The following is a 25,655-nucleotide window of genomic DNA, read 5'->3' on the forward strand; positions in this document are numbered from 1 at the left end:
AGCGAACGATGTGAAAAGTTCTGCACAACATTCATAGATGGCGCTTATAACTACAATCCAAAAGCTTTTAGTGAACTTTATTGTGATTGCAGCATCGGTTCAATGACTTGATCGTTACTATGCGACAACTATGCGTGTATTATAAGCGGTACTTTTATGTTTTGTTAAACGTCAGCGGAACGTTAACACTTGTTTGTATTGCTCCAAATCTCAAGGTTAATTTAAGTTAATCACTCACAGGTTATCAAAATGCAGCTTTCTACCTATAAATGAAGATGATACGTTCAACAAAATCTTGTGGTTTCACTCTGATCTGATACCATATCAAAATATTAAACTTTCAATGTTAATGGTAACTAACTACTATAAGTAATATATATAAATAATATAGGTACTTACTTACTTACTAATTGTTGTTTATTAAGTGTATTTATTTATATATTATTATACTTACCATTTCCTTTATTCTCACTGTGCATAAATTACTGTTCGCCTGCCGGATAAGTTCGCATTTTGTACTCTTTTCCTTTGGTGTTTTCTTTTTGTATTATTTTTGTGCTTTATGTACAATAAAGTATTTACATACATACATAATTTATTAGTTACGTTCGATGACCTTTTCTATTAGGAACTTATTTTTAGTGATTAATATTTCGAATAGTTACGATTAGTTTTAGACAAATACTTTCACAAGACAGGTGTAGAGAAGAATTAAAATCCAAACAAGATTAAAAACATTTTATTCCATAGCAAAGTCGTGTAAAAGGAGTCAACAAGTTACGTACTACTAGTAATAATAACCAGTGTCAGGGTCAAATCTTTGAGGTTGCTTCGGACCGCTAAAATCTTCTGAAGGCCCTGAGGTAGATCCTTGATATCCATTTATTCCTTCAGTAGGAGCAGAAGTAACACTAAAACGACCACTTGGTCTACGTTCTCCCATGTTGCCTGGTTGATTTTCAATAGATATTCTTGAATCCTGTGTTACAGGTCTGTAAGTGGTTTCATAAATAGGTGCATTTGTGCCTGAAATTGGACGTCCAAATCCATCTACAGCTATAGGACCGCTTGAAGCTAAAGTTTTGTCTCCTACGGTGTAGCTTGGCCTGAAAGTCGTGCTAGGGATTTGTCCTCTAGAGTTCGCGATTCCTTGTCTGTAAGGGGTATTTTGTACATCTTTACCTGGTTCAGTTATTTCAAAATATGAAGGATCATTAGCTATGTTGGTCTCCTGGTATTGATCAGGGCGTTGATTATCGTTAAAAGATTGATATCCCGAGCTAGGTAAAGGTGTTGTAGAAACAAATGCATTACTTTCTGTTCTTGAAGCTTCTTTGTTTGGGGCATTAACCCCATAGATTATTTTACCAGGTGCACGTGGTCCTTGGTAGTCAAGTTCATCATATCTTTCCTGTCCAGTGGTGTCTTGGGCTTTATAGCCCGGCATTGCTGTTGTCTGTGGTCTACCAAAAGGTCTTCGTGAAGACGTTGTACTGAATGATCCGATGGGTTTTATAGTAACATCAAATCTACCATTTTCGTTAATTCCTGGGTAAGAATTCTCACTAGATCTGTCATTTCCTTGTAAAGATTCATTATTTTTCTGGACTTTATAATTTATTGGTCGACCAGGCTGAAAAGGTTTACCTTCAGCATCGAATTGACTATCATCATTTTTCTCCGTTTTATATACATTAGAAGTTATAAAAGGACGTATAGTAGTTTGAACTCCTTGCGATGGAAATTGCGGTTTTCCTGTTGCCGATGTTCTTGATGGAAGCCTTACAGCCCCTTCTGATTCAAATTTTCTCTGTGGTGGTATATATTCATAACCAGTTTCTTCGTCAAATATAGGTTTGACGTTATTATCTTTGGAAACACCTGTCCGCTCATTAACATTTAGACGCGTTGGTTTACCTACTATTTTCTTATTGAACTCATATACGCCTGGTTGAGTTGAAATATCTCCGTCACCGGTTTCTAATTCGTCATCAGAAGCATATTTCTCGTTAACTTTTTGTTCTTCGTCTACAAATATTTTAGATTTATCATTATTATATGTTGGTTTTTGTTGATACATTTTTGAGGATTCTATTTTTTTCATGCTAAATTTACTTCTCGCAGGAACTGCAATACGATCTTCATCTCTTGTTTGTTCTTTAGTTTCAGATCCAGTAGTAGGAATTACATCTTCAGTTGCTTGATTCTTACGGTTTCCAGTTCTATCAGACTTATTCATGGCTTTTACTTTTTGTTTAGTACCATCAGGTCGAACTAAAACGCGTTTACTGTCGGTTTGGTTGAACCTGTTAGATCCTTTGGGATTCGGAAGGTATCTGTTAATACCATGGAAATCGGTTCTTGAGTTAGGATCATCTCTATAATTAACCAAATCTGATTCTTCTTCATACTCTTGGGATATTTCCATATCATCATTATCCTTTGAGATATCAGTTACTGACACATTACCAAATGCGTTATCTTGTTTCATCTTAATAGAAACGGGATGACGAATGGTACCTTTTCCAGCAACAGGCTTTCTTGTTTTCATAGAATCGACATTCGCATTGCTGTTTAATTTTCCCTTTTGAATTTTACGAGGATCGGATACATTTGTGAGATCTTCATCGGCTGTGGGATATTTATTTAAAAGGCTCTCGTCATTATCGTTATTGATTTCGTCAGAAATATTCACATCAGTTTGTAATTCATCTTCAAATCCAGTATTGTCATTTTCTTCATCAGCTGACTTGTTTTTTCCCTTGTTTTTAAGTTGATTCCTGTTTTTTTGGCCAATACGACTCTCGTAACTATTTGGAATGTCTGCTCCGTTTACCAGGGATGTCGTATTATTTCGTGGTCTAAATGCGCTCACAGGCCTATCATATTTACTGTATCCATATTTTTCTTCATCATAAAGTCCTGTAGAATAAAAAACAAGTTATAGTAAATAATCCAAATAAAACAAATTAAATAAAAGATCAACTTGATTTATCGGTATCAAAAAATAAAAATAATTTCATAAATGTACTCGTAATAGGTATTACTTCCTGGCAAAATCCTCTAAAATGTTTAAATTTGTGAAACCATTAACTAAAACCATTTCTGTTCATGTTCTTTCATAAGAAAAATGACAAATTGGAATTTAAATATTGTTTTCTTACCATCATCCTCAATTCCTGATTCCTTGTTCTTGTTTGCTTGTTCAATAACTCGTTGGATAGCCTCTGGGATCGGTGGTGGAGTCGGTAAATGATCGCCTTTAGGTTGAAAACCATTTTCATCCGCAGAATATATAACACTATACATTTTGCCATCATCGCCTATATAAGAAAAGCTTCCTTGGGCCTTGGTTCCATCACCTACTATGCCGGTTTCATCAACGTGGATAGCATTTGATGTATCATAGCTATACATATAGCCTTCAGGAGTAAGTACATTATCATAATTAAGAATCGTAGCAGTTCTATCTAATGCAGCGTTTGGACGTTCTGGTCTGTTTTGTCTAAGTGTTCCAGTAGAATCTATTGACCCAGGCACCAAGTTAGTTATAGGTTGATCATAGTAACCAGGAACTATAGGAGTGGAACCATAAATTTGAGAGTCAGTTGGAGACAAAGGTTGATTTCTGTAACCAGGTGAAACTTGTTTGCTTGATGTTCCCGGTGTAGAAGGATATGAAACTCTCGTACCAGGTAAAGTTTGTATTGAATCATCACCGTATTGCTGCTGCGGGAATCCTGGAGACGCAGTAGTAGATGGGAATTGCTGGTTGAATGCAGGACGACCAGGATATTGAGGAGTTGGTTGATTCGGTGTAAATCCTTGGTTTGGCTCAGCAATTGGAGAAAGTGTTGATTGGTATTGAGGAGCAGCTGAAGAAGGATATTGCTGGTTACCATTTTCAACAATAGTTTCTGATTCTGGATAATTCACTTGATTAGAAGTATTAGAACCAATTCCTTGTCCTGGTCCAGGAATAAAACTTTGTGCATTTTGAATTTGAGGTGAAGCAGTGGAAGAAATAATTTGGTTACCAGGATATTGGTATTGTTGAACAAATCCAGGTGTGACAAATTGTCCATTCTGAAACTGAGGTCTAGTAGTGGATGAAGGAACGTTTTGGTTACCTTGATACTGGTTTTCATTTTGCTGAGTATAGGCAGGTGATCCGATTCCTCGTTGAGGTGTGGTAGTTGATGGGAAAAATTGGTTTCCTGGATACTGATACTGATTTTGTTGACCGGGCGCAATAGACCCAATTTGCTCAGCAGATCCTTGTGTGGGGTAGCGTTGTTCGTTTTTGTACTGAGGTGCTGGAGTTGATAATGGGGAATTTTGATTTGCTGAAAATTGATTCTGTTGTTGTTGCTGTACTGCTTTAGGGGTGGTGAACCTTTGCCCGTTTTGTGACTGAAGAACAGCAGTAGATGACGGTAAGTTTTGATTTCCATATTTGTTTTGAGTATTTAGATTTGAAATTTGGGGACCAAATGTTTGTTGATTTGGAATAAATCCTTCCTGAATTGTCCCAGGTGTAGTGTAACGCTGATTTTCTTGATATTGAGGAAGTACTGTAGATGGGACATTTTGATTGTCAGCAAACTGATTTTGTTGGACCAAACCGGGAGTGACAAACTGTTGTTCTTCTTGGTACTGAGGCGTTGCAGTAGTCGAAGGGAAATTCGTGTTTCCAGAATATTTATTTTGGTTTTGCTGTGGTAACCGAGATCCAATAACTTGCTGATTTAATTCAGGAGTAATAATACGTTGCCCGTACTGATATTGTGGTAGAGAAGCAGATGAAGGGATGTTCTGATCGTCGTAAACAGTCTGTCCATTAGAAGTACTAAGCTGCCCAGGTGAAAAGGTAGATGTAGGGTAACCCGGGGTTTCTTGGAATTGCTGTTGATTTTGCTGAGTTGGTACTCGAGATCCGAATTTTTGTTGGTTATTTATGGGTCCAGTAGTAGAACTGTAACGTTCATCTTGGTATTGTGGTGCAACTGTACTTGGATTGCCAAAGAAAACATTTTGTTTGTTAGCTCCTTCGATAAAACCTGGTCCTGCTGTTGGTGCAAATTTTGATCCATCCTGGTATTTAGGTCCCTGCGGTTGCCCAGGAGGATAGCCAAAGTATTCTTGTTCATTAGAAAGCTGCCCAGTAGGTGTTTGACCTTTGTAAATAGAAGTAGGCGCCGGTGGCAAATATGCCCGAGAATTTTGATTATTAAAAACTGATGGTCGTCGTGTAGTGCTTCCATAAGGTGCTGATATGGGTTGAAATTTTTGCCCTTGTTGATACTGATTGTAGTTTGGACCTTGGCTAGGCAATGGCCCTCGAATTGGTTGCCTTTGCTGATAGTTTTGTCCTGATTGCTGAGTGTACTGAGGTAAACCAGTTTGTTGAGCACCAGTGGCATTAAAAAAATTTGAACTTTGATCTAATTCCTCGTAATCAGCTGGTCCAAATGTTGTCGTCTGAGTAATGGCATAAGATGTAGTCGTTTTAGGAAAATATGTGGAACCGTCTGGTCTTTGGGTAGAACTTTGAGCTGTTCCAGCTGGCAATGGACGTCGATTGATTCCAAGTTCAATTTCAGGTACTCCATTTGCTACTTGGGGTCGACCAGTCGAGTAGTTCAACTTTGGGAATTCAAGAGGTACTTGGATATCTCCTGGGCTGCCTCCGGAAAACTTAGACCCTGGCGGTGGTAGGTAGGATCTATCCAGCTTGTCGGCTGAAGCCCAGCCTACGGCCAGGCATATAAACTGAAACACAAAATTACATCAAAATATTATCCAAATGAAAACAAAATATTCAAATGCTAACCTGATGTCATTTGAATGCTACTGATTTCTTGGATGTAGACTTCTTACCAAAATAACTAAAAGTACATAAATTGAAACGTATAACTAATAAGTACTTTGCGACTGAATTTACATCAAAAATCACTTTAACGGAAATCAATTAGGATATTAAAATAATAAAATGTGATAGTAAAGCGATGCATATAATATATCTATAATGTGACTTTGTTGGTAGTTTATTAAGGATGAGACGAGGGCGCGTAGCGTAATTGCATTCAAAAGAGAAAATACTTGTTAATACTCCTCGTGCTATCCTGTACACGTAACATCGCGTCGGGATCTATGTCAATACAAGCGATTTTTCCATTGTTGCCAATCCATTGTTGTACGATGCTTGATACACTTTCATTTATTAACCCTAATATCGCACTGTACACTTCACACCACAATAAACTATAAACAATACCAACCAGAAAGATCTTCATCTCGATCGATGTATCCACGACAGGAACCAAATGAGATGTGTGTCGTCTCCCGTCAAAAAATGTTATTTATACCATCTTTAAGATTAACCTCTAATAACTATTTAAGCGTACGTGCGGACGTGACAGACAGACGTACACCGTGACAGTACCCTAATTGTTGCTGTCAAGCCTAAGCAAGTTATTAAGAGTGTTTATTTTTGTGTTTCGTCACTTTATTGTTGCGGTGGTCATGATATGGAAATTATACTTGCCTTGACATTTCAGTGGCCTGCAGTGCACAGAGGTGACAAATGGATGAGAATTAGCCCCGATATGTCACATAATGTACGAAAGTAGCGCGTTGTTACTAAAGAAGTCTATGAAGATGGTATTCTACCTCTTCTTTCGATCGATAGACTGGTTGCCTAGTAACATAAAACTAATCATAAATGTTGGAAGATAATGAGTTTGATTTTTATGGTTCCGTACCTCAAAAGGAAAAAACGGAACCCTTATAGGATCACTTTGTTGTCCGTCTGTCTGTCTGTCAAGACTCTTTTTCTCAGGAACGCGTGGAGTTATCAAGCTGAATTTCATATCAAATACACAGGTCTACTGTCCTTTGGAGCTGTGAAAAAATCAAACTTCTAAGCAAGGGCAATATCAAAAGATACAGCCGTTTCTGTTGCAAATTTTAGACACTCGCAAGGGGATCAAAACCTAAAATAATAAAAATACTTGTACGGAACCCTCGGTGCGCGAGTCCTCACACTTGGCTGGTTTTTTTTCTTGTACGACAGCCAACAGGTGCTTGCGCAGTCACCGGATGGTTAGTGCTTACTGCAGCCCAAGGACATCTACACCTAATTACTGCTGTTGCATTACCGGTAAAAATGGTGCATTTTGAAGGCATCCATAGTAATAATATTAGAAAAAACCCCAACCCTCGTCATACAAAATTTTGCACGTACGAGAAAAATAACGTCTCTTATATCGCATGATGATCTTCTGAAATTATGAAGTAAGTTTTAAAAATAAGTAATACGAGTAAAGCCGCGGGCAACAGCTAGTAATTAATAACTTAATTAAGCATTACTTTGAGGTGGTCCATATTATAAATAACTGTAAACTTTTTAACTTGTTCTTCAGTAGCAGCTAAGTAGATTTGAAGTCCATTCATAAATTTTAACTAATAATACCTTTAAACGAGCAATTCTTGTATACATATACACTAGGTTTTTCCCGTGGCTTTGCCCGCGTGGAATTCATTTATCGCGCGCTGTTCCCCCGGGTACATTTTTTTTTTCGAGATATAAAGTAGCCTATGTCACTCACAGACCCACAATCTCTATGCCAAAAATCACGTCGATCCGTCGCTCCGTTTCGACGTGAAAGACGGAAAAACATACAAACATACAAACACACTTTCGCATTTAAAATATTAGTATGGATTATGATATATAATCAGAATCTTCGAATCGGCTCCAACGATTTGATGAAATTTGGTATGTGGGGTTTTCGGGGATGGCAAGTCGATCTAGCTTGGTCTTATCTATGGGAAAATGCTTATTATCGAGTTTTAGCCGAGAAAAGCTCGGTTGCCCAGGTACTAAATTGTAATATGACAGGAGGAGTACGGTTTTTTGAGTTTATGGCTCAGTCACGAGACCTTTGGGAAATAATGGGGGGAGTGCATGCAGCAGTGGACGCTGATATTGGTGGCGTCGATGAATGATAATTTTAAGCCTGAATGGGTAAGGTATCCGCGCTAGTCCATCCTCACCTCATGGCTTAGCATGACATTCAAGCTCCATTAGGTCCCATCATTAAACGAGTCTCTTGAGTGTTACGTGACATGCATAATAATATTACGTTTCTTCACTTAATTGTACTTTGAATTTAATTAATTGATTATAAAAAACTGATAGGTTAAATTGATGTCGTATAACATAGTTATTTATATTCAAATACTTACGCCAGTCATATTCGGGCAACTGAAATATACTTCCGTATATTTAGACCACAGCAACTTTTTGAGTAAAACGAAACGGTGCATCTGTCACCTGAACCATGCTAGAATGAAAGCACTAGTCCTCAGGGTAGGCAGCGCATAAACCATCTGTTTGGTTGCCGTGGTGTGCCCTGGCCTAAGCTTCCATTGTAGTGTGACTGCGCCACACGTACATTCGCCCTGCATTATAAAACCTAACGTGTGACAGATAAGAACATAAATTTTATTTAACGATAGCTTTAACGATTGAGAACCGTTTTATCGAAAAATTTATAACAATTACCTTTACTAATGGAGAGTTATTAAATTTTTTCATTTTCTCGAGCAGCAATGTCATGCAAACATTTGTTTGACGTTTGAGAGAGACAGCAAATATTAGTGTCAGTCGTTAGCTTTGTTGCGGATACATTGCGTGCCGAATTAATTTGTTTGAAAAAAAAATGCTTTTTTTTAAACTAGACATACTACGTTCATTAGGGCTTACGCTTTTAGCCCTTAAAATATATGTTCTTGTGGAAGTCACACATTGTTTATGAGAATTCGTTTACTCTAAGACAGTATTTACTCTAAACCCTTTGGTAATAATTGTCTATAGCGCAGTCTCTAATAACAGTTTTTCTACTGTAACCAATTTCAATTCGACACCAAACATGCTGCTGCTGTTCGACAGCAGCCACCCCATAAAGTAACAATAACATAAAATAAACATCCCATCGTATGCACTGGCATTGAAACCGAACCTTCTTGCATCAGAAACCCAATTGTCTTCTGACCATTGTTGAGGTCGGGCCGGGCACGACGCCATAGTGATTCAGCATGTCTCCTGTAATTACTATAGCGATCGTGAACTATGAACTTGTAAAGGCTTAGTGAGAATTACTATTTTTGTAGTTCATTTGTTTTTTTTAAGGGTTCCGTTTTTGCCATTTTGGCTACGGAACCCTAAAAATGCCCATCGTATTTTGTCAGATAACTTCAGGTTTCTCTTGCTGTCTCAATAAGCTTCAGTAAACTTCAGTAAGCTAGTTGAGAAACCAAGATAAATACTAACTTTTCCGACGAAATACGATGACAAAACATCAGTCACTACATCTGGGGGGCTACTACAAAATTTCGAAAATCGAAGTTCGTATCATACCATCCCTCTCACTCTCGTATTAAGTAACATAAGCGTGAGCGGGTCGGCAAGAAACGAACTTCGATTTTCAAATTTTGTAGTAGCACCCCTGTATCTAGAGATTCATTCGACGGAGATGAAGAGCTACGCCTTAACACACCTTATGAATGAGTGTGCGAACTATGCATATAAAAGCACGAAAGGTGATGTGTGTGTCATTTGCCTGCCGCTCACGGAGTCACCGGCCATTGTCTTTGGCAGACACTTGGAAATTTCAACAAGTTTAAGATACAACTGATGCTTCATGTTGTAAATGAGTCGAGCTGTTAGAAAATTGACAATGCAAGGGAGTCCTGAAATCTGTTTGGTGGAATTTCAATTGTCAATCTCTCATTGTAAATTTTTCAAAGGTTAACTGAACGAGAGATCGCTTTAAAGGATAAGCTCACATTTTGTACTTACATTTTATTCTTTTTTTATCTATTAATTTAGTATGTTTTATAAACAATAATATAGGTATAACAATCTGTTGTTTCTGTCCATTTTTTATAACAAAAAAAATATTTTTTTTTTTCTCATCTTGTTTACTTCAGGCAAAATTTTTTGTGAATCCTTATTTCCTTACTAATATTATCTTTGACAGTATATTTTGTCTGTCTGTTACTTCTTTACGATTAAACCACTGAAAGGATTTAAATGAAATTTGATATGAAGATAGCTTGAAACCCTGGCCGGCTGGGAAGGATTATCCCAATTACTACCGTTAACTGCTTCAACTTTGCCTTCTGCCCCCAACATTGCCTGATTCGATTTAGAGTCCATAACTCAGCACTCTTATAGGTTTAAAACTTTTATCTACACGGGAATTATTATTACCGGGGGATAAAACTTTAAAAACCTAGAAGGGTGCTAGTTATCGACTCTAAATTGAATCAGGCAATGTTGGGACCAGAGGGCAAAGTTGAAGCAGTTCACTATACTATAGGGTTACAAATGACAGATGTCAGTCGAAGGCATTGGAGGAGGCCAATTTCAAAAGGCATACTGAAATTAGAGATATTTAATGTTTTAATGTTTATTTGGGTACAAACGGTACAATATGGCTGATTACAAATGAAAACTTAGCTAATACACCAACCAGTAAAGTTACCACAGGCATAAAAAAATCTTTAGCGTAGTGTCATGCAAAACTAATTTCAGAATAAAGCGCTCTATTATTATTATTATTTACTCCCAGACGGAGTCCCGAGTAAAAGCAGTTTCTTATATTTTGATACTTTTATCCCGTGTTCCATTGGTTAGTTCCACTCGTATTCCCTGAGAATTTCGAAAAATCCTTTCTTATTGCTAATATACTACTGCACTAATATATTACTGGCACTTGATGTATCCCATCTTAGGCCTCTAGGTTGGCAACGCATCTGCAATTCCCCTGGTGTTGCAGGTGTCTATGGGCGGTGGTAATCTCTTAACATCAGGAGACCCACTTGCTCGTTTGCCATCGAGTCGAATAAAAAAAAATATGGCTGCCACATTTCAAGTCTGTTGTTCCACTGATTTAGGTTGTGCGTGGTCTAAGTATCAGTTAATCACGAAATCACAATACTCTTTGACTTTGAACTGACACCATAAAGATAGTAAGCAAAAAACAGTCAAAAATTTCTATGTACAGGCGAGGAAGCTGAATCACGTAACAGGGTATTTTTGCTACCAATGTCATGTTGACATCCAATCCATTTGCCAAAGAAATCATAGCGAAATTAATTATTAAAAGTTTCCACCCTGGTACGTGATTCAGTTTCCTCAACAGTCGAGAGAATATAAATTTTCCAAGGTAAGCAATGGGCAGCATTATCACTTCAGAGCGATCTCATCCAGGCACCCGTTATAGAATCTGGCTATTTTTATAACTGCACCCAACGGCCACATGGGCTTAAAATTTTGCAATAATTGTGAGTAAAGAAGCACATTTACAATATTACAGACTGATATGATAGTGACCCAAATAGTTCATCTGTAAGTCGGTCCGTCCAAAGTTCGTGACCAGTTTTCCACCTGCGTCCCGCTGAGTCTCTCTGCTGGTGATTCTTATGAAATAGCATTACATGGCACGGTGATCTATTAACAATGAAACCGGCCAACGATGGAAAGATAAACATTGTGCGGACCGTTTTTTGTGAGCGTCGGAGCTCCCATTTTAATAGTTCGTCCTCTGATCCCGTTGAAATATCGAGATAAAAACAGCAAATTGTATGTATCAAAAGTCAAAGTCAAAATATCTTTGTTTAATTTAGGTCTCTAAAAAATTTACAAGGTACCGATTCGGAAACACCTATGTTGAGGAGAATCTGGCAATAAACAAAATAATTAGTTATTCCAGACGTTCAGCTATCTACATACCAAATTTCACTAAATTCGCTCAGCTGTTTTAGCGTCAAAAGTGACAAACATACACACAAACATACTCACAAACTTTCTGACTTTTAATTATATTACAACGATCGCCTGTGTTGCAGAGTGACTAGGTAAAAGTTTGTAACTTTAATCATATTGCTTAACTTCTTGGACTTTTCCAGAAATTGTACTCATTATGCAAGTTGCGACTTTACATTCATTATCTTCATGATTGTATCATCAACAATTATTTATCTTGTTACAATCAGCTATGGTAAGGTATTGAAGAAAAATAAATATCATTCCCAAAATAGACTTCCTTGTTAAATAAATACTTTACGTCATAATTCATTGCCTCAAAATTGTAAGGTACTCCGTTAATATGCCATCCTCCCTTCCCAATTTTCTCACCGTGTAAATTTCCTTCTTGAATTAGCACATATTCGCCGTATAACTTTATTTATTTAAGTTGATTGAAAGTAATAAATTATATTTAAAGGTAGATTAACAAAATGTATGTTTGCGTTGTTTATTTTAGGTTCTCATCCGAGTACTGAAGACTGCCTACCGAACACTGAAGCTAGCGGACAACGGCCAACTAAGTGTTTTCTTCATCCTTGGCATTGTACTACTCGCATCGACTTGAAATAGTATAGTAGTATAGTAATAGAAGTACCATTTTAATATATAAATTTGAAATAAATTTATAGCAATAAATCATTATAAAATTTATTCGTTTCAGTATAAACTTTTGAAAACTCACAAAACATATTATTTTAATACTAGGGGAGACCGAGGAGAGTTATGATAGAGGACAGTAGTGACAACGTCGATTTTTTGTAACTTATTAACTGCTAGCGAACTCGCAATAGCGCGCGTTTAGTTCAAGTCTCGAGCTAGCAAACGAGCCTTGTTGCGAGCTTGCTAGCAGTTAGGAGGTTACCAAAAATCGACGTTGTCACTACTCTCCTCTGTCATAACTCTCCTCGGTCTCCCCTACAACTTTTTATATATGACTGCAAATGTCAACTGGCCAAAAACGGGCTTAACTTAAGGTGCCAAAACCGGTACTTCCGCCCTTGGAAGAAATAGCTATTGCTAGTTTTTTCACGCAGTTATTATTTCTTTTGGCATTTTTCCCCGAATCCAATTTTTCTAGCTGTTTTTTATTGCTGCAGCTTACTTTCAGTCGCATTGCTCCCGTATCTTATTTTACCTTGTAACACCGGCGTTAGATAATGTAAAATAAAATTGAAAGCACGTGAGTCATTAACCTACTTGTTTACTTTGTTCATCTATTAAATGCATTTCTGATATTTGATTGAAACCTCACTCACGATCTAGACGCATTTAATTGGTATTCATTTAAACAACAATAAAATCAATCTTCGTAGGCGAAAAAACTCATTTCTTCATTCATAATCATTCTTTTTGATCTTACACCATTGTTTATAAGTTTGATATAAAATTGCGTATTGTAAATCAATTAATATGTTATAACGATTATTTTAACATTGTTTAAATGTTAGCGGTAAAATTTGTTGTTTCGAAATCTTACTTTGGAACGGTGCATTGTGACCTAAGGAATTATCGTGGTATTTTATTAAACGCTTAAACATAGATTGTACTAAATATCGACACCTCCTACGTATACTGGTACAAGTGCATAATCATAAATTTACAGGAGAGCTGTTCAAAGGTTCCAAAACCTGTAACTTTCTCATTTGATAATATAACTTTTCAAAATTTTGCATTGGTTCCAAAGAAAATATTTGCTTTCTACCTGTATTCATGGAATTTTAAAATTTCTTATAGTTTTTGAGAAAATTGCAGATACACTACTATACGCGTATTTTACATCTTGTAGTTGTGCGGTATACTGAGCTAATTACCACTTGCTCCAGTATACGGCGTAATGCGTAGATTACTGATCTAACGATATTTTTATATTGTATACGAATTTTTAGATGAAATACTTATATGGCTTGCAATAAACAATAAAACAGATGCTCTTTTACCTTCATCTATTGATTTATAAACGTTTTTATCACTTGCATCAATATACGCTAACATTAGCATGCCACTTGTACCAATATACCGCTAGTAATGTTTTAAACGTGCTATACAAAATACAGAAATATACCTTTATAAAAAACCTCACTTGAAATATAAATGGTTTTATTAAGAAAAGTAATTGTATTAAGTGCTTTAAATTAATGGAAGCACATTCAATGGATTCGTGTTCCTGTTCAAATGTGTACTCGTATTTTATTGTGAATGGTTCCTCATGTGATACATATATCGCATCGCACCCATTTGTATCCACATAACGCCTGTGCCTCTTCAGGGTTCCGTACCCAAAGGGTATAAACGGAAAACCTACTTCTATATACTACTTCGCTGTCCGTCCGTCTGTCACCAGGCTGTATCTCATGAACCATGATAGTTAGACAGTTGAAATTTTCACAGATTATGTATAACTGTAGTCGATATAATATATATATATAACAAAAAATAGAACAGAATAAATATTTAAAGGGGCCCCCGTACAACAAATGTAATTTTTTTGCCATTTTTTTGCTAATCATAATGAAGTTGTATAGATGGTATGGAACCCTTCGTGCGCGAGTCTGATTAGCACTTTGCTTAAGCCAAGCTTTGACATGAAATATTGAGTCAAAGTCAAAATATCTTTATTCAATTTAGATTGTAACAAGCACTTATGAATGTCAAAAAAATCTACCACCGGTTTGAAAAAACCTCTGTTGAGAAGAGTCTGGCAATAAACCTAGGTATATTTTGTAAACAGATTTACAATCATATTTTAGTGATATCTATACATCACAAGTATTTAGCACAACTACATATTTAAAACAGTTCTCAATTCGCTATTTGGAGTAAGCACTCGCCAATGCGGATCGGAATTATTTCCAAATTTCCGTATCCATGATATAATCATTAATTTTAATAATACGCCTTATATATTAATGTCTTCTTGACAATAGATTTAAATTTTGTGTCTGTTTCCGAGTCTTGGGAAACTTCTATAACTTCATACGGTTTACCCGTTTTCGCCATATACATAGCCAGGTACCATTTCTTAGGTGTGTATAAAAAAATGTGTATAGGGGGTTATTAAAAACCTGTACTATACTTTAAGCCACATTAGGGCTACTAATTACTAATATGATCCAAGAAGAAAAATACTGTGATTCGAAAAAAAAAAGTTTTGCATGGAAGTGGAGTCGCAAGAAGACTTTCTAATTTCGATGTTTTCCCACTTATATCGTATTAGTAATCAGTAGCCCTAATATGGGTTACAGTATAGTACAGGATTTTTTTATCAACCTGTAGGTATATTGAAATTTACTGTTCTCATTTTAATTAAAGCATGCATGCCTTCGCCTTCTTTTGGGGATGCTCAACTACCAGAATGCAATGTAATACTGCAATGTTATATTTCTAGCACGCGTACATGTAGGTATAGCCGAGGAAACTGAATCACGTACTGGTACTGGGGTGGAACCGTTGTACTACCAATGTTATGTTGACATCCATACATTTGCCAAAGAAATCATAGCGAAATAGATCACGAAAAGGTTTCACATTGGATTTAGTTTCCATGACTGTCTATGAGAAATACGGCTATTGTGGTCTTGCCCTCCGCAATTGTCAGACCAAAACATGTTTTTTTTATATATACTATCAAATTATGTGTTCGTAGAACAGTTTAAACGGTCCGCACGCAGCGACGGCTAGCGCGTACACTGAGGCAACTGCCAGTTACACTGGACTTCCCCGGCCCCGCGACAATATCGGTGCCGCGTATAGTGGTGCATGTCGGTTGCCTCAGTATACGTTGTACAGATTAGCAAAACGGTGTTAGATGCATTCATATACGTCACTTTATTTCCAAAACTAATAGGAATATCCGTGCAAATTTTTTGTGGTAGGTAAATAAGGAAATATTAATCACAAAATTGCAAAAAACTAAAAATCAGAAATTTGTCACTTGTACCAGTATACGTAGGAGGTATCGATATATTATACAATTCATTATCTTCTATACATACTTGTTATATTGTTCATCATTGTTCATCATTTTCATTATTTTTAAAATTCAATTCTTATTACATTCTTATTTTTTATATGTTTTCAACTCTTAATTGTACAAAATAGTGTAAATAAACCAATAATATAATTTTTATTTCACATTGTTATTTTATTTTTGGCTAACATTTTACTGTAGTTTTATGACTATTAGACGTTATCTATCTATTTTGTTTGTATACATTTTTAACGATCCTTTTGTGAGTTTCCTATAATTACATGACATGCATGTTTTTATAATGTATTTTTTTTCAGAAGGTATTTATATTGATATCTATCTACACACTTAGTTTTTGATGTTTTGGAAAGATGTAAGAATTCGATCAAGCAAGTCACTAAGTGCGAGTCGAACTCGCCAACTGAGGGTTCCATACATCTTTAAACATCTAATTGACTACTTGTCTAAGTACCTGTACTTGTTTCAGTATACAAAGTATCTGCAGGCGTTAACAGGCAATTTACAAAGTTTTATTTTTTCCCTAAGACCGACTTACGTTTGACCGGTTTCACTGTCACTATTATCATTCCGTGTTTTTTTATGTTTGAACGTTATAGAGGAACGACAGCAACAAATATAATACCTCTAAACGGGACTTTTCTTGATGTTTAATTTAATGTTCATCATCATCATCTCAGCCGTAGGACGTCCACTATTGAACATAGATCTCCCCCAATAGACCTCCAGTCGCTTCGGTTGGCAGCGGCCTGCATCCACCGTGAACCCGCGGCTTTAACCAGGTCATCAGTCCATTTCGTTGGTGGACGTCCTACGCTGCGCTTGCCAACCAGCGGTCTCCACTCGAGAACTTTTCGGCCCCAACAGCCATCTGTTCTCCGTGCTATATGGCCTGCCTATTGCCACTTCAACGAGCTAATTCGCTTGTCTATGTCGGTGACTTTTGTTCTTCTACGTATCTTTTAATTTCTGATTCGATCCCATAGAGAAACCCCAAGCATAGCGGAGCTCTCGCAAGCATAGCGTTGCTAGGTTTTATGTGAACCATGATCGCAGAAAAAAAAGTCAATCTGTCGAACCCTATTCTTCACAAATAGCTACATGGGAAAGTCTGAAACTATAATACATACGAAGATCTGTTCTTAGGAACCATAATATCATCAATTTTAATCTTAGTTTAAAAAAAAACTTATACCTACTCACCTGGGAATCGAACCCACTCGTTTTGAAAAATAAAACTTTCATTATTAAAGAATATGAAAACAATGTATTTTATTCGTTCTAGATATCGTGTTTCATAGTAACATTTATTGCTTATGATTATGACCTACACCACACGGCGGCCACGCCGTACAAAATACGCGTTCTTGAATCTACATAGGCAAAACAACGATGTCTGTACACGCGTGAATGTGTGCGTAAGATACACAGGGCTGACTATCGCAAAACCCAACCCCAACCCAACCCAAAGGTATGGCCACTTTTTTTGTGGAATTTGTTCTGAGTTACGTTTCCTGATATTATTTGTTCGTAGCTAGTACTATAAGTATCTACTACCAATGACATTTAGAGGTACTTATATGTAGGTATGGCTTAGATAGTGCAAAGAAATGTAATAGTTAATCTTGCCTATTTATTTTAACCTAGGTACTTGAAATGTGTATTATATTATTATATTCTGTGCCTACACTATCGATATCCAAATAAAAATAATGTAAGTTTTTCTTTTTCAATACGACCTGGTTCGATTCCCGTAGTGAGAACAAGTTTTTATTTATGTTTAAATGAATTTAACTAAAACAAACAAAATCTTCTCAATAAATAATATTCATTTAATCAATTCATCCATTACCATTGTTTAACAAAATTCGTCTAATAATTGTATCCGTCCCTAGCGTTGAAGCTAGGCCTGGTTCTAGACCTGGGGCCAAGACCGTTCCTACCCTGGGCCCTCTGGTTCTGAGTGGGTGGGAGGTACGCCTTAGTAGCTCCATCGAAGCCTCTGGATGCCTGGTTGGATCTGAAGACAGCGGCGTCGGTGACCACGGTGTCTTCGTCGTTCCCGTTGAAATCACGGAGGTTGTTGGCATTGTTGCTGTTGCTGAAGTCATTGCCGTTTTTGTAGTTGTTGGCGTTGTAGTTGTTGGCGTTGTTGAAGTCGTTTCTGTTGTTGAAACCATTGCCGTTGTTGAAACCATTGCCGTTGTTATAGTTGTTGCCGTTTCCGTTGTTGCTGTACTGGTTGCTGTCTTCGTATTTGCCTTCAGTGTATGAACCTTGAATATGAAAATTAATTGTATAATAATACCACAAAAATGTCTTTTTCATTTGTCATACTCGTAAAGTTGGTGTTTGTGCTGGATCTAGGCGACATAAAATGACTTTTTATGCACTATAGTGCATAAAATAAAATCTTCGTCTAAGACCAAGGTAATTAGATGTCAACAGCCACAAACAAAGAAGTTTCTTTATATTTTTTTAATACATTTTTTATTTATATAAAACTAAAAATCAATCAAAATAAATCACTAAAACTAAAAAAAAATATAATGATATAGTAATGCATGACAAATAAAATTTACGTAGTGAGTAAACAATTGTTTTCACTGTTGCTATTTCATTTCCTCGCCATCGAAGTGAAAAGCAGAGTGTAAAACTCGAGCATTAAATCGATTTTCCCTTTGACGTGTCTATCCACCCTTGCCGTACCGGCTCGGGTGGCTATATGAACGTCTTGGGTACAATGGCTCGTTTTAAGTGTGCTCGTCACTGTCTCAATAATTGCCATCTTTAATTTTATGCCATTAGCATTTGGGTTGCATAGTTTCCAGCCAGTTCACGTCCCACTCATGGGATATTCAGACTGTAAAGTACACCATGACGTCAAAATATATGAACTAAGTAATAAAACTATTTTCTTACCATCATCATAGATGCCAGCAGCTTCATCGCGTGCGTTCTGCTCCAGAGCCTTTAGGATTTCTTCAGGGACCGGCGGAGGTGTAGGGATGTGGTCACCAACAGGCACGAAACCGTTCTGGTCGGCTGTGTATCTGTTCAAAATGTCGCCAATGTCAACTTTGACTGTAGAAGTGGTATATTAGAATAGGTCACCAAGTAAAGACCATTTTTATGACAGTTCTTGTAAAAGAAATTCTTTTCATAATGTTAATATTTGACTTGCTAAATTTGATTTATGTTACATAATCAATAAATACTTCTCTTATTCTATACCATCTAGGTATAGAACACCACTCTCGAAAATTTTTCATTTGGAAATCAAAGGAGAACTGTATGTAATCGTACTTTCCGTATTCAACGTAAAATATTCGACAATGATGAACACAGACCTGTGTACGTACATGGTGTCAAAATTACAACTTAATATTTATTTCTTTTTTTTGCACAGCTGCGTATTCAACAACGATTAAAGCCATCAAATGTCAAAAACTTACCTGACAGTGTACACCTGACCGTCATCACCAGTGTACGAATAACTGCCCTGAGCTTCCACACCGTTAGTAGCCACACCACTCTCCTCAGCGTAGATGCCATTTTCAGTCTCATAAGCATAAGAATAAGTCTCGCCATCATTCTGAGAATCCTGTCTCAGGATAGCAGCATTCCTTTCAAAAGCAGCCTGCGGCCTCTCAGCCCGAGCAAAACCATCGCCGTTGAAATTGCCACCATTGAAACCATTCTGGTTGAAATCGTTGCCATTGTTAAAATCATTTGAGTCTCCTTCGAGACCGTTTCCTTGGCTGAAGTCGTTTGATCGGCCAAAACCGTTGTCCTGGTAGTTACGGTTGGTGCCTCGCAAGTTGGAGCCTGAGTTAGGTGCTTGGAGGAAGGGGGAGCCTCCAGAAGATCCAGCGTTAGAAGGGGGGAGGTAGTTCCTGTCTAGCTTGGCACAGCTAGACCAGGCTACGACGGAGAGAATGATTATCTGAAAGATAAAAACAATATCAATGGAAGTATTACTTTGGTAGCCAATCATTGTTTGGATTTTAAATAAGCTACTTTTGATATCTGTCTAATTTGATTGATGAATTCTTAAAAACAATACTTAGTTATGAGATTATTGTTTAATTTATGATATATTATTTATGCTACACACCAATTTCATGTTTTTTGCTCGAACTACCACTCAGATGCGATACGAGAGATGTTATGATAGCAATTAAAACATTGTTCTATATTTATACTCCATCGATCTACTTAGAAATTGAAGATGGACTGATCGTGTCGTGGTTCGCTATTGCTTAATCATGTAATACTCGAAGATGGACTCTAATTGTTATGGACGAGTTTATGCAAGAGATAAAAATTGTTTCAAAATATTTTCATTGTGAATAAAAGGTCTGGAATCGACATTTAGGATCTGATTGTTTTAACTAGAAAGGCTTCTAGATTCTGAGAAATGATTTTGTAAAGAATTCTTAGTTGGCTGTCTGAACTATCTACCTACCTAGTCAAGGTAAATGAACCACGTATAATGTACTGATAAATAAGACATATTTCAACTTCCGACGTTCAGTCTTATTTGACGTCCGTTCTGCCGCAAACACAATCACAATTACTTACTAATTTACCTATGTCAAAAGATTTAAGAGGACGGTAGAAAGAAAGGGTAAGTGAAATTACGATTGCGAGTGCGGTAGACAATATGGGCTCTAGTAAAAAAAAAAATTGATTGAAATTGGAATTAAATATCATTTATTGACTTCATTTTTAAAATACGCCTATTTACCTATTTTTATCATAAAATATTATTTGTTATTATTTCAAACATTTTTTACCGGCCTAAAAATAATAAGTTTTGTTAAAATTTCACTTTTTATTACTAGCCTTTCTTTTCATATTTAATTTACGTAAAGTAGGTACCTATAACAAACTTTAAGTCAATCCGACCATTAGAAGTGAGTTAAATTTAATATTTGACCGATAACGGCAATAAAACATAAAAAGAAGTCTGTAAAAAGATCTCGTATTACAATTATGCCCAGCAAAAACTTTTATGAAATAAATTACTTTGTTAATATTTCTTTTTATGATTATCATCGTTATTTAATGGAAAGAATTGATATAATGTTAATTTCATGTTACTTTAAAAATATAAAACATAGAACAGTTAGTAAAAAAATATCGTTTTACAAAATGACTAGCCGTTGGTGAGACACTAGGCAAAACCTATCACGTGGCGACAGGACCAGCATCGAGGTATAAATAAAGCATTAAATTAAACTAGAAATATATAATGAACGCCCGTGTTGCTTCCCTCTCGTCCACCGCCATCATTTGGCACACCCACTGAATGCTTCGCTTAACCTACGAGCTTTCAATCGTCTTCCACATATATCGATACTGACCTTGAGCGAACCTTTTCGATGACCTCTCATATGTAAATCAGAGTAGGTGTTTTAAATTATATCGTGCAACTAATATTGCAATCTGGCAATTAGTGCTCTGATCTAGATTCACACAAGGATATAGGTCGGAATGCGACTATAAAATTAAATGGCGTATTTTTAATTGCAGACGATTATGAGCAGGATCTTTAGGGACTAAAATTGGTCTGATGCACGCTGTGAGCAATTATAAACGATTTAAATTGCTATTTTTTTTCAGTGAGTATCGGTTACCTAAGTGCACTTAGCGAAACTGTGGCTTTTATTGTTTAATTTAAAACATTAAAAGAAACTTTAATTACAATGTTTTTAAAGATACTAGCAATTGCTTTCAATATTATATAATAGTCAATTTGGCAAAGTTGACTAAGCGTTATTGATATATTTCATTAGGTCACTATAACATCGCTTCGCGCCTGTACAAATATAATAATCTAAACAAGAATATGTTGGAAAACCCCCGACATTTTCACTTCAAAGTTCAATATCTCAAAAACGGCTGAACCGATTTTGATAAACATGTTTAAGAACCATCGGTAGAAACCCTGCTTTCAAATAAATGAATCCGCATTCAAATCGGTTCACCCGTTTAAGAGCTACGGTGCCACAGACAGACACATAGACATACAGACACACATAGCATTTTGCTTTGGGGGTTAAAAAGTAGGCAGCCCTGCGTGAATTGCTGGAAATTATTTCCTAGTGCACATTTATAATAATACTGTGCGAGTTGCGGGCAACCAGTGAATGCAAGTGGCAAGTTGTAGTTCATTGCGGCCTTTTTTCAGCAATAGAAGTCTTCCGCCTGATTGTGATGATCTATGTATCTCAAGCAAGTAAGCATACGTACACACACACGTACACACACGTACGTACGTACGGCGACATTTGACAACTGACAGCTGTCAGTACGACCTCTTTTTTATCAAACCATAAACCTATTAATCTCATGAAACGTGTGGTTTGCCGAAATAAAGTTTCAATTTATTTTTACTAAAGAAACGGAAAGTGAAAAAATATCTATCTACAGAAGTGAGCTATAGTATGGACCATCCTGAAAAAGTTAAGGTACCCAATTGGGTATAAAAAAATACCCGTCAGTTGAATTATCACATAATATTGGGCACGTATTTTTTTCTCCCGTCGATCGAACAAAAAATGACAAAGAAAAAAGTTCAGCGCATCAAATTTCGGGCGTAAGGGCACGTGATGGTTACGTCCAAGTTAAATTTGAAAAATGACGTGACGTCACACGAGGCTTTAACTACTATCTGTCTAGGACAACACTAAATCATCGAAACAAGAGAGATTGCGGCAAAATGACTAAACAAATATGGCTAAGTTTATGTAGTTGGGATGTGAGCAAATTATAGTGTGCAGCATGATAGATGTGCGAAGAATCTTTTGATTATAGTGCTGTGATGGGTATCATTTATTTACACTTAAAAATATACAAAAATTTTGAAACATTTTATTATAAAAGAAAAGAAGCCAAAATCTGTATTTACAAATATTAAATCGCTACTATTGACGGTTATCCTTTAGTAGCGGCTGGAAAGGCTGGTTGCGTTTACTCGTATGAAAATGCCAATAAGTTGACCGAGAGAGCAAAGTACAGTCACACGTGGAACTGATAAGCTTCTGAACTCTGAAGGTCAAGAAAACGCAAGAACAAACATTCGTATTATTCATACAAACATCTGCCCCGGCCGAGGATCGAACACGGGACCTCAAACTTCAAAGTCAGATTCTCTAACCACTTGGCTCAGGCACTTAGTTAGAAGAAAGAAGAAGAAGAAGAAAGAAGGCCTAACTATGAGTGAAGCCAGTTATTTCCTTATATTACCTACTAAATCATCAGCCTTATCTGAAGGCTTCATTCTATTCGTCTGTCACATTACACCCACACAAACAGTAAATACCTTTAATTTGACACAATCAGTTAAAATGCTCGTATCTTGACCTAGAGCTGTATTGTTCTCATCAAGCATTATAAAAGTATCGATTATCAATGGATCGATCATCTCAAATTGTGCGTGGATAATCGTAATTTGTATTGATTGTGCGCGTGCGCTGATGTACTGACAGCCTCTTCAGTAATGAGTTTGATATTAAAGGTAAAGGTATGAATTTTATTTAATAGTGAAATCAGGTAAGAGTTCAGAGGAGGTAAGTAGTTCAGGTTATGTCTAATGGCTATCATTTTAAAACTCGACTTAGTTTTAACATCGGGGTAGAGTGTCAAAAATAATGCATTGAAAAAAAAAGATTTGGTAACAGTAACAAAACATTTTTTGCTTGTAAAATAGTAGCTAAAAGTTAGGTGATGTCTTACAAAATCAGTTTTGCAATATTAGCATTATTTTGGTTCATAATTAGTAAATTTTGGCTAAACATGGAGTAGCCTAACTAGTTCAGCTATCCTTTTTAACTTAACCTCTAGTGTCCATTTGTTTAAAAAGCCTAGATTTAGTAGTGACAGCTGGGTTTAGCGTGACAGCTCGATATATTAACTATTAAACTGACGAACTTTTCGAATTGCTGCCTGCGGCTAAATTTCACTACCGCACTTCGCGGAACCGTCTGTCTTTCCATCCTCACCATCTTGATGATTGGCAGTCTAGTACCGTGCGTTTTAAGCGAAACTTCTTTCCTCGCACGACGAAGATCTGGAATCAGCTTACAGCGGCAACATTCCCTGAGCGTTACAACTTAGGGATCTTTAAAAAAACGAGCCTACCAATTCCTTAAAGGGTCGGCAATGCACCTGTGATTCCCCTCGTGTTGCGGGTGTCCATGGGCGACCCGTCTGCTCGTTTGCCCCCTCATTTTATATATAAAAAAAAAACAGATTAAAAGGTTACCTGGAAGAGATCGCTCTTAAGAGATAATGCAGTCTATTTCTTACCTTGTAATTTTCTCTCTATGCACCTGTTTTTCGTATTGCTTACTACGAGTATTTCGTCGGGTTACAAGCAAAAGTAAGTATTGTGTTGTATTAAATACTAAATCGGGATTGCAATCCTGATCATAAATCTAGATTTTCTTGCAAAACACCTTTAGGCATATTAGGCAAAGCTCTGCGCAGGGGGCGACACTAGCGCAAAACTCCATAACGTCAGTTCTCTTTATATTTGGTCGCCATGACAGATCATGACCAAAGAGTACCTTTTTAGTGTTTACCCATATAGACATCATGATAATTATACTGAGCAGCAAAAAATCTGGCCCTCAAATATATATGCAGTTCTAGGTAATTTTGTATGGAGAGTGGGCCAATACATCGTTAGTAACGATAGAGCTATATTACCAAAAACTAATTGAAATAATATGATATTATGACATTTAAGATACTCATAAAACTGTTTACGGTTTGTACTAGTGCTGCACTCTGATGGCGGAAAATTGCAATAATATTCCCCATTTCATTATCAGTTTGCAAAAGTATTGCAAAAACAAGTTAGAAAGGTTTTAAAGTTTAGTTTTCTTACCCAGAGATCTACCCAATTAACTCTCAAACTGTGTGCGAGTTAATTTTCAAAAATATAGTTAAACGTATATTATGTATAATGATAAGGTCTTTAATTCCAACATATAAATAACCAGCATAAATTACCATTTATACTAAATAATATCTGCAATCCCCTGGTGTTTATGGGCGGTGGTGATCTCTTAGCATCAGGACTTGCTCGGACTTGCTCGTTTGCCAACCAGTCGAATAAAAAAATAAAAAAAAAAAATAAAAAAATAAAATTCTAAAAATGAAAATTAGAACGCCACAGTGAACGACAACTCGCCACTTGCATTCACCGGTTGCCCGCAACTCTCACGATGTCGTTAGTCCACCTATTAGGAGGTCTGCCAACGCTTCGTCTTCCGGTTCGTGGTCGCCACTCGAGGGCTTTACCCTTTATCGAGGGATAGTTTTACAGCTACATCTGATACTTTAGTTCTTTTACGAATTTCCGTGTTCCGGATTCTATCGTCAAACTAGTACCAAGTAGGCAGACAAATAAATTTGTCCCGCGAATATTATAAATGCTAAAGTTTGTGGGTCTGTTGGTTTGTTTGTTTGTTACTTCATCACGTCTAAACCACTGAACCGATTTAGTTGAAACTTGGTATACAGATAGTTTGAGTCCCTGAGAAGGACATAGGATTGTTTTTATCCCGGAAAATTGCATAGTTCCCGCGGGGTAGCGATAAACGAATACTGCGCGGACGGATTGCGGGACAATTATGTCGAAATAATATCTTCGGAGCATCTCTCATACAATAAGTGTGTATCTAAAAATTTGTAAGTGTTACGTACTTATCTCCTCGAACGTAAATTGTAAACCATTGTAAATTATAAACTGTGTCAAGCCTAGAACGTTCTAGGAAA

The 25,655-nt window shown here is 36.6% G+C and overlaps 2 protein-coding genes across 2 annotated transcripts; both read right to left on the reverse strand.

The window, feature by feature from the left end:
• Positions 1–724: 724 nt before the first annotated feature.
• On the reverse strand, positions 725–6,335 carry LOC141435307 (uncharacterized). The gene is made up of 3 exons (XM_074098009.1): positions 6,282–6,335; positions 3,165–5,772; positions 725–2,922 (listed from the first exon to the last, which is right to left on the reverse strand). Exons 1-3 carry the CDS (start codon positions 6,294–6,296, stop codon positions 788–790), a joined length of 4,758 nt encoding a protein of 1,585 aa, XP_073954110.1. The 5' UTR covers positions 6,297–6,335; the 3' UTR covers positions 725–787.
• Positions 6,336–17,672: 11,337 nt separating this feature from the next.
• On the reverse strand, positions 17,673–20,038 carry LOC141434739 (uncharacterized). Its single transcript, XM_074097183.1, has 4 exons — positions 19,981–20,038; positions 19,319–19,809; positions 18,786–18,916; positions 17,673–18,139 (listed from the first exon to the last, which is right to left on the reverse strand). The coding sequence occupies exons 1-4, from the start codon at positions 19,987–19,989 to the stop codon at positions 17,736–17,738; spliced, it is 1,035 nt and encodes a 344-aa protein (XP_073953284.1). The 5' UTR covers positions 19,990–20,038; the 3' UTR covers positions 17,673–17,735.
• Positions 20,039–25,655: the final 5,617 nt, after the last annotated feature.

Source organism: Choristoneura fumiferana, chromosome 14 (genome assembly GCF_025370935.1).
Source record: "Choristoneura fumiferana chromosome 14, NRCan_CFum_1, whole genome shotgun sequence".
NCBI classification, from domain to species: domain Eukaryota; kingdom Metazoa; phylum Arthropoda; class Insecta; order Lepidoptera; family Tortricidae; genus Choristoneura; species Choristoneura fumiferana.

What these genes read in the sequence shown, in the direction of transcription:
- LOC141435307 (XM_074098009.1), bottom strand. An exon ending in ATCAGGAATTGAGGATGATG is followed by an intron (nt 2,923 to 3,164) that starts GTAAGAAAACAA and finishes TTTATTCTACAG; the next exon opens with GACTTTATGATGAAGAAAAA.
- LOC141434739 (XM_074097183.1), bottom strand. An exon ending in GGTCAGGTGTACACTGTCAG is followed by an intron (nt 18,917 to 19,318) that starts GTAAGTTTTTGA and finishes CATTTTGAACAG; the next exon opens with ATACACAGCCGACCAGAACG. An exon ending in TGCTGGCATCTATGATGATG is followed by an intron (nt 18,140 to 18,785) that starts GTAAGAAAATAG and finishes TTCATATTCAAG; the next exon opens with GTTCATACACTGAAGGCAAA.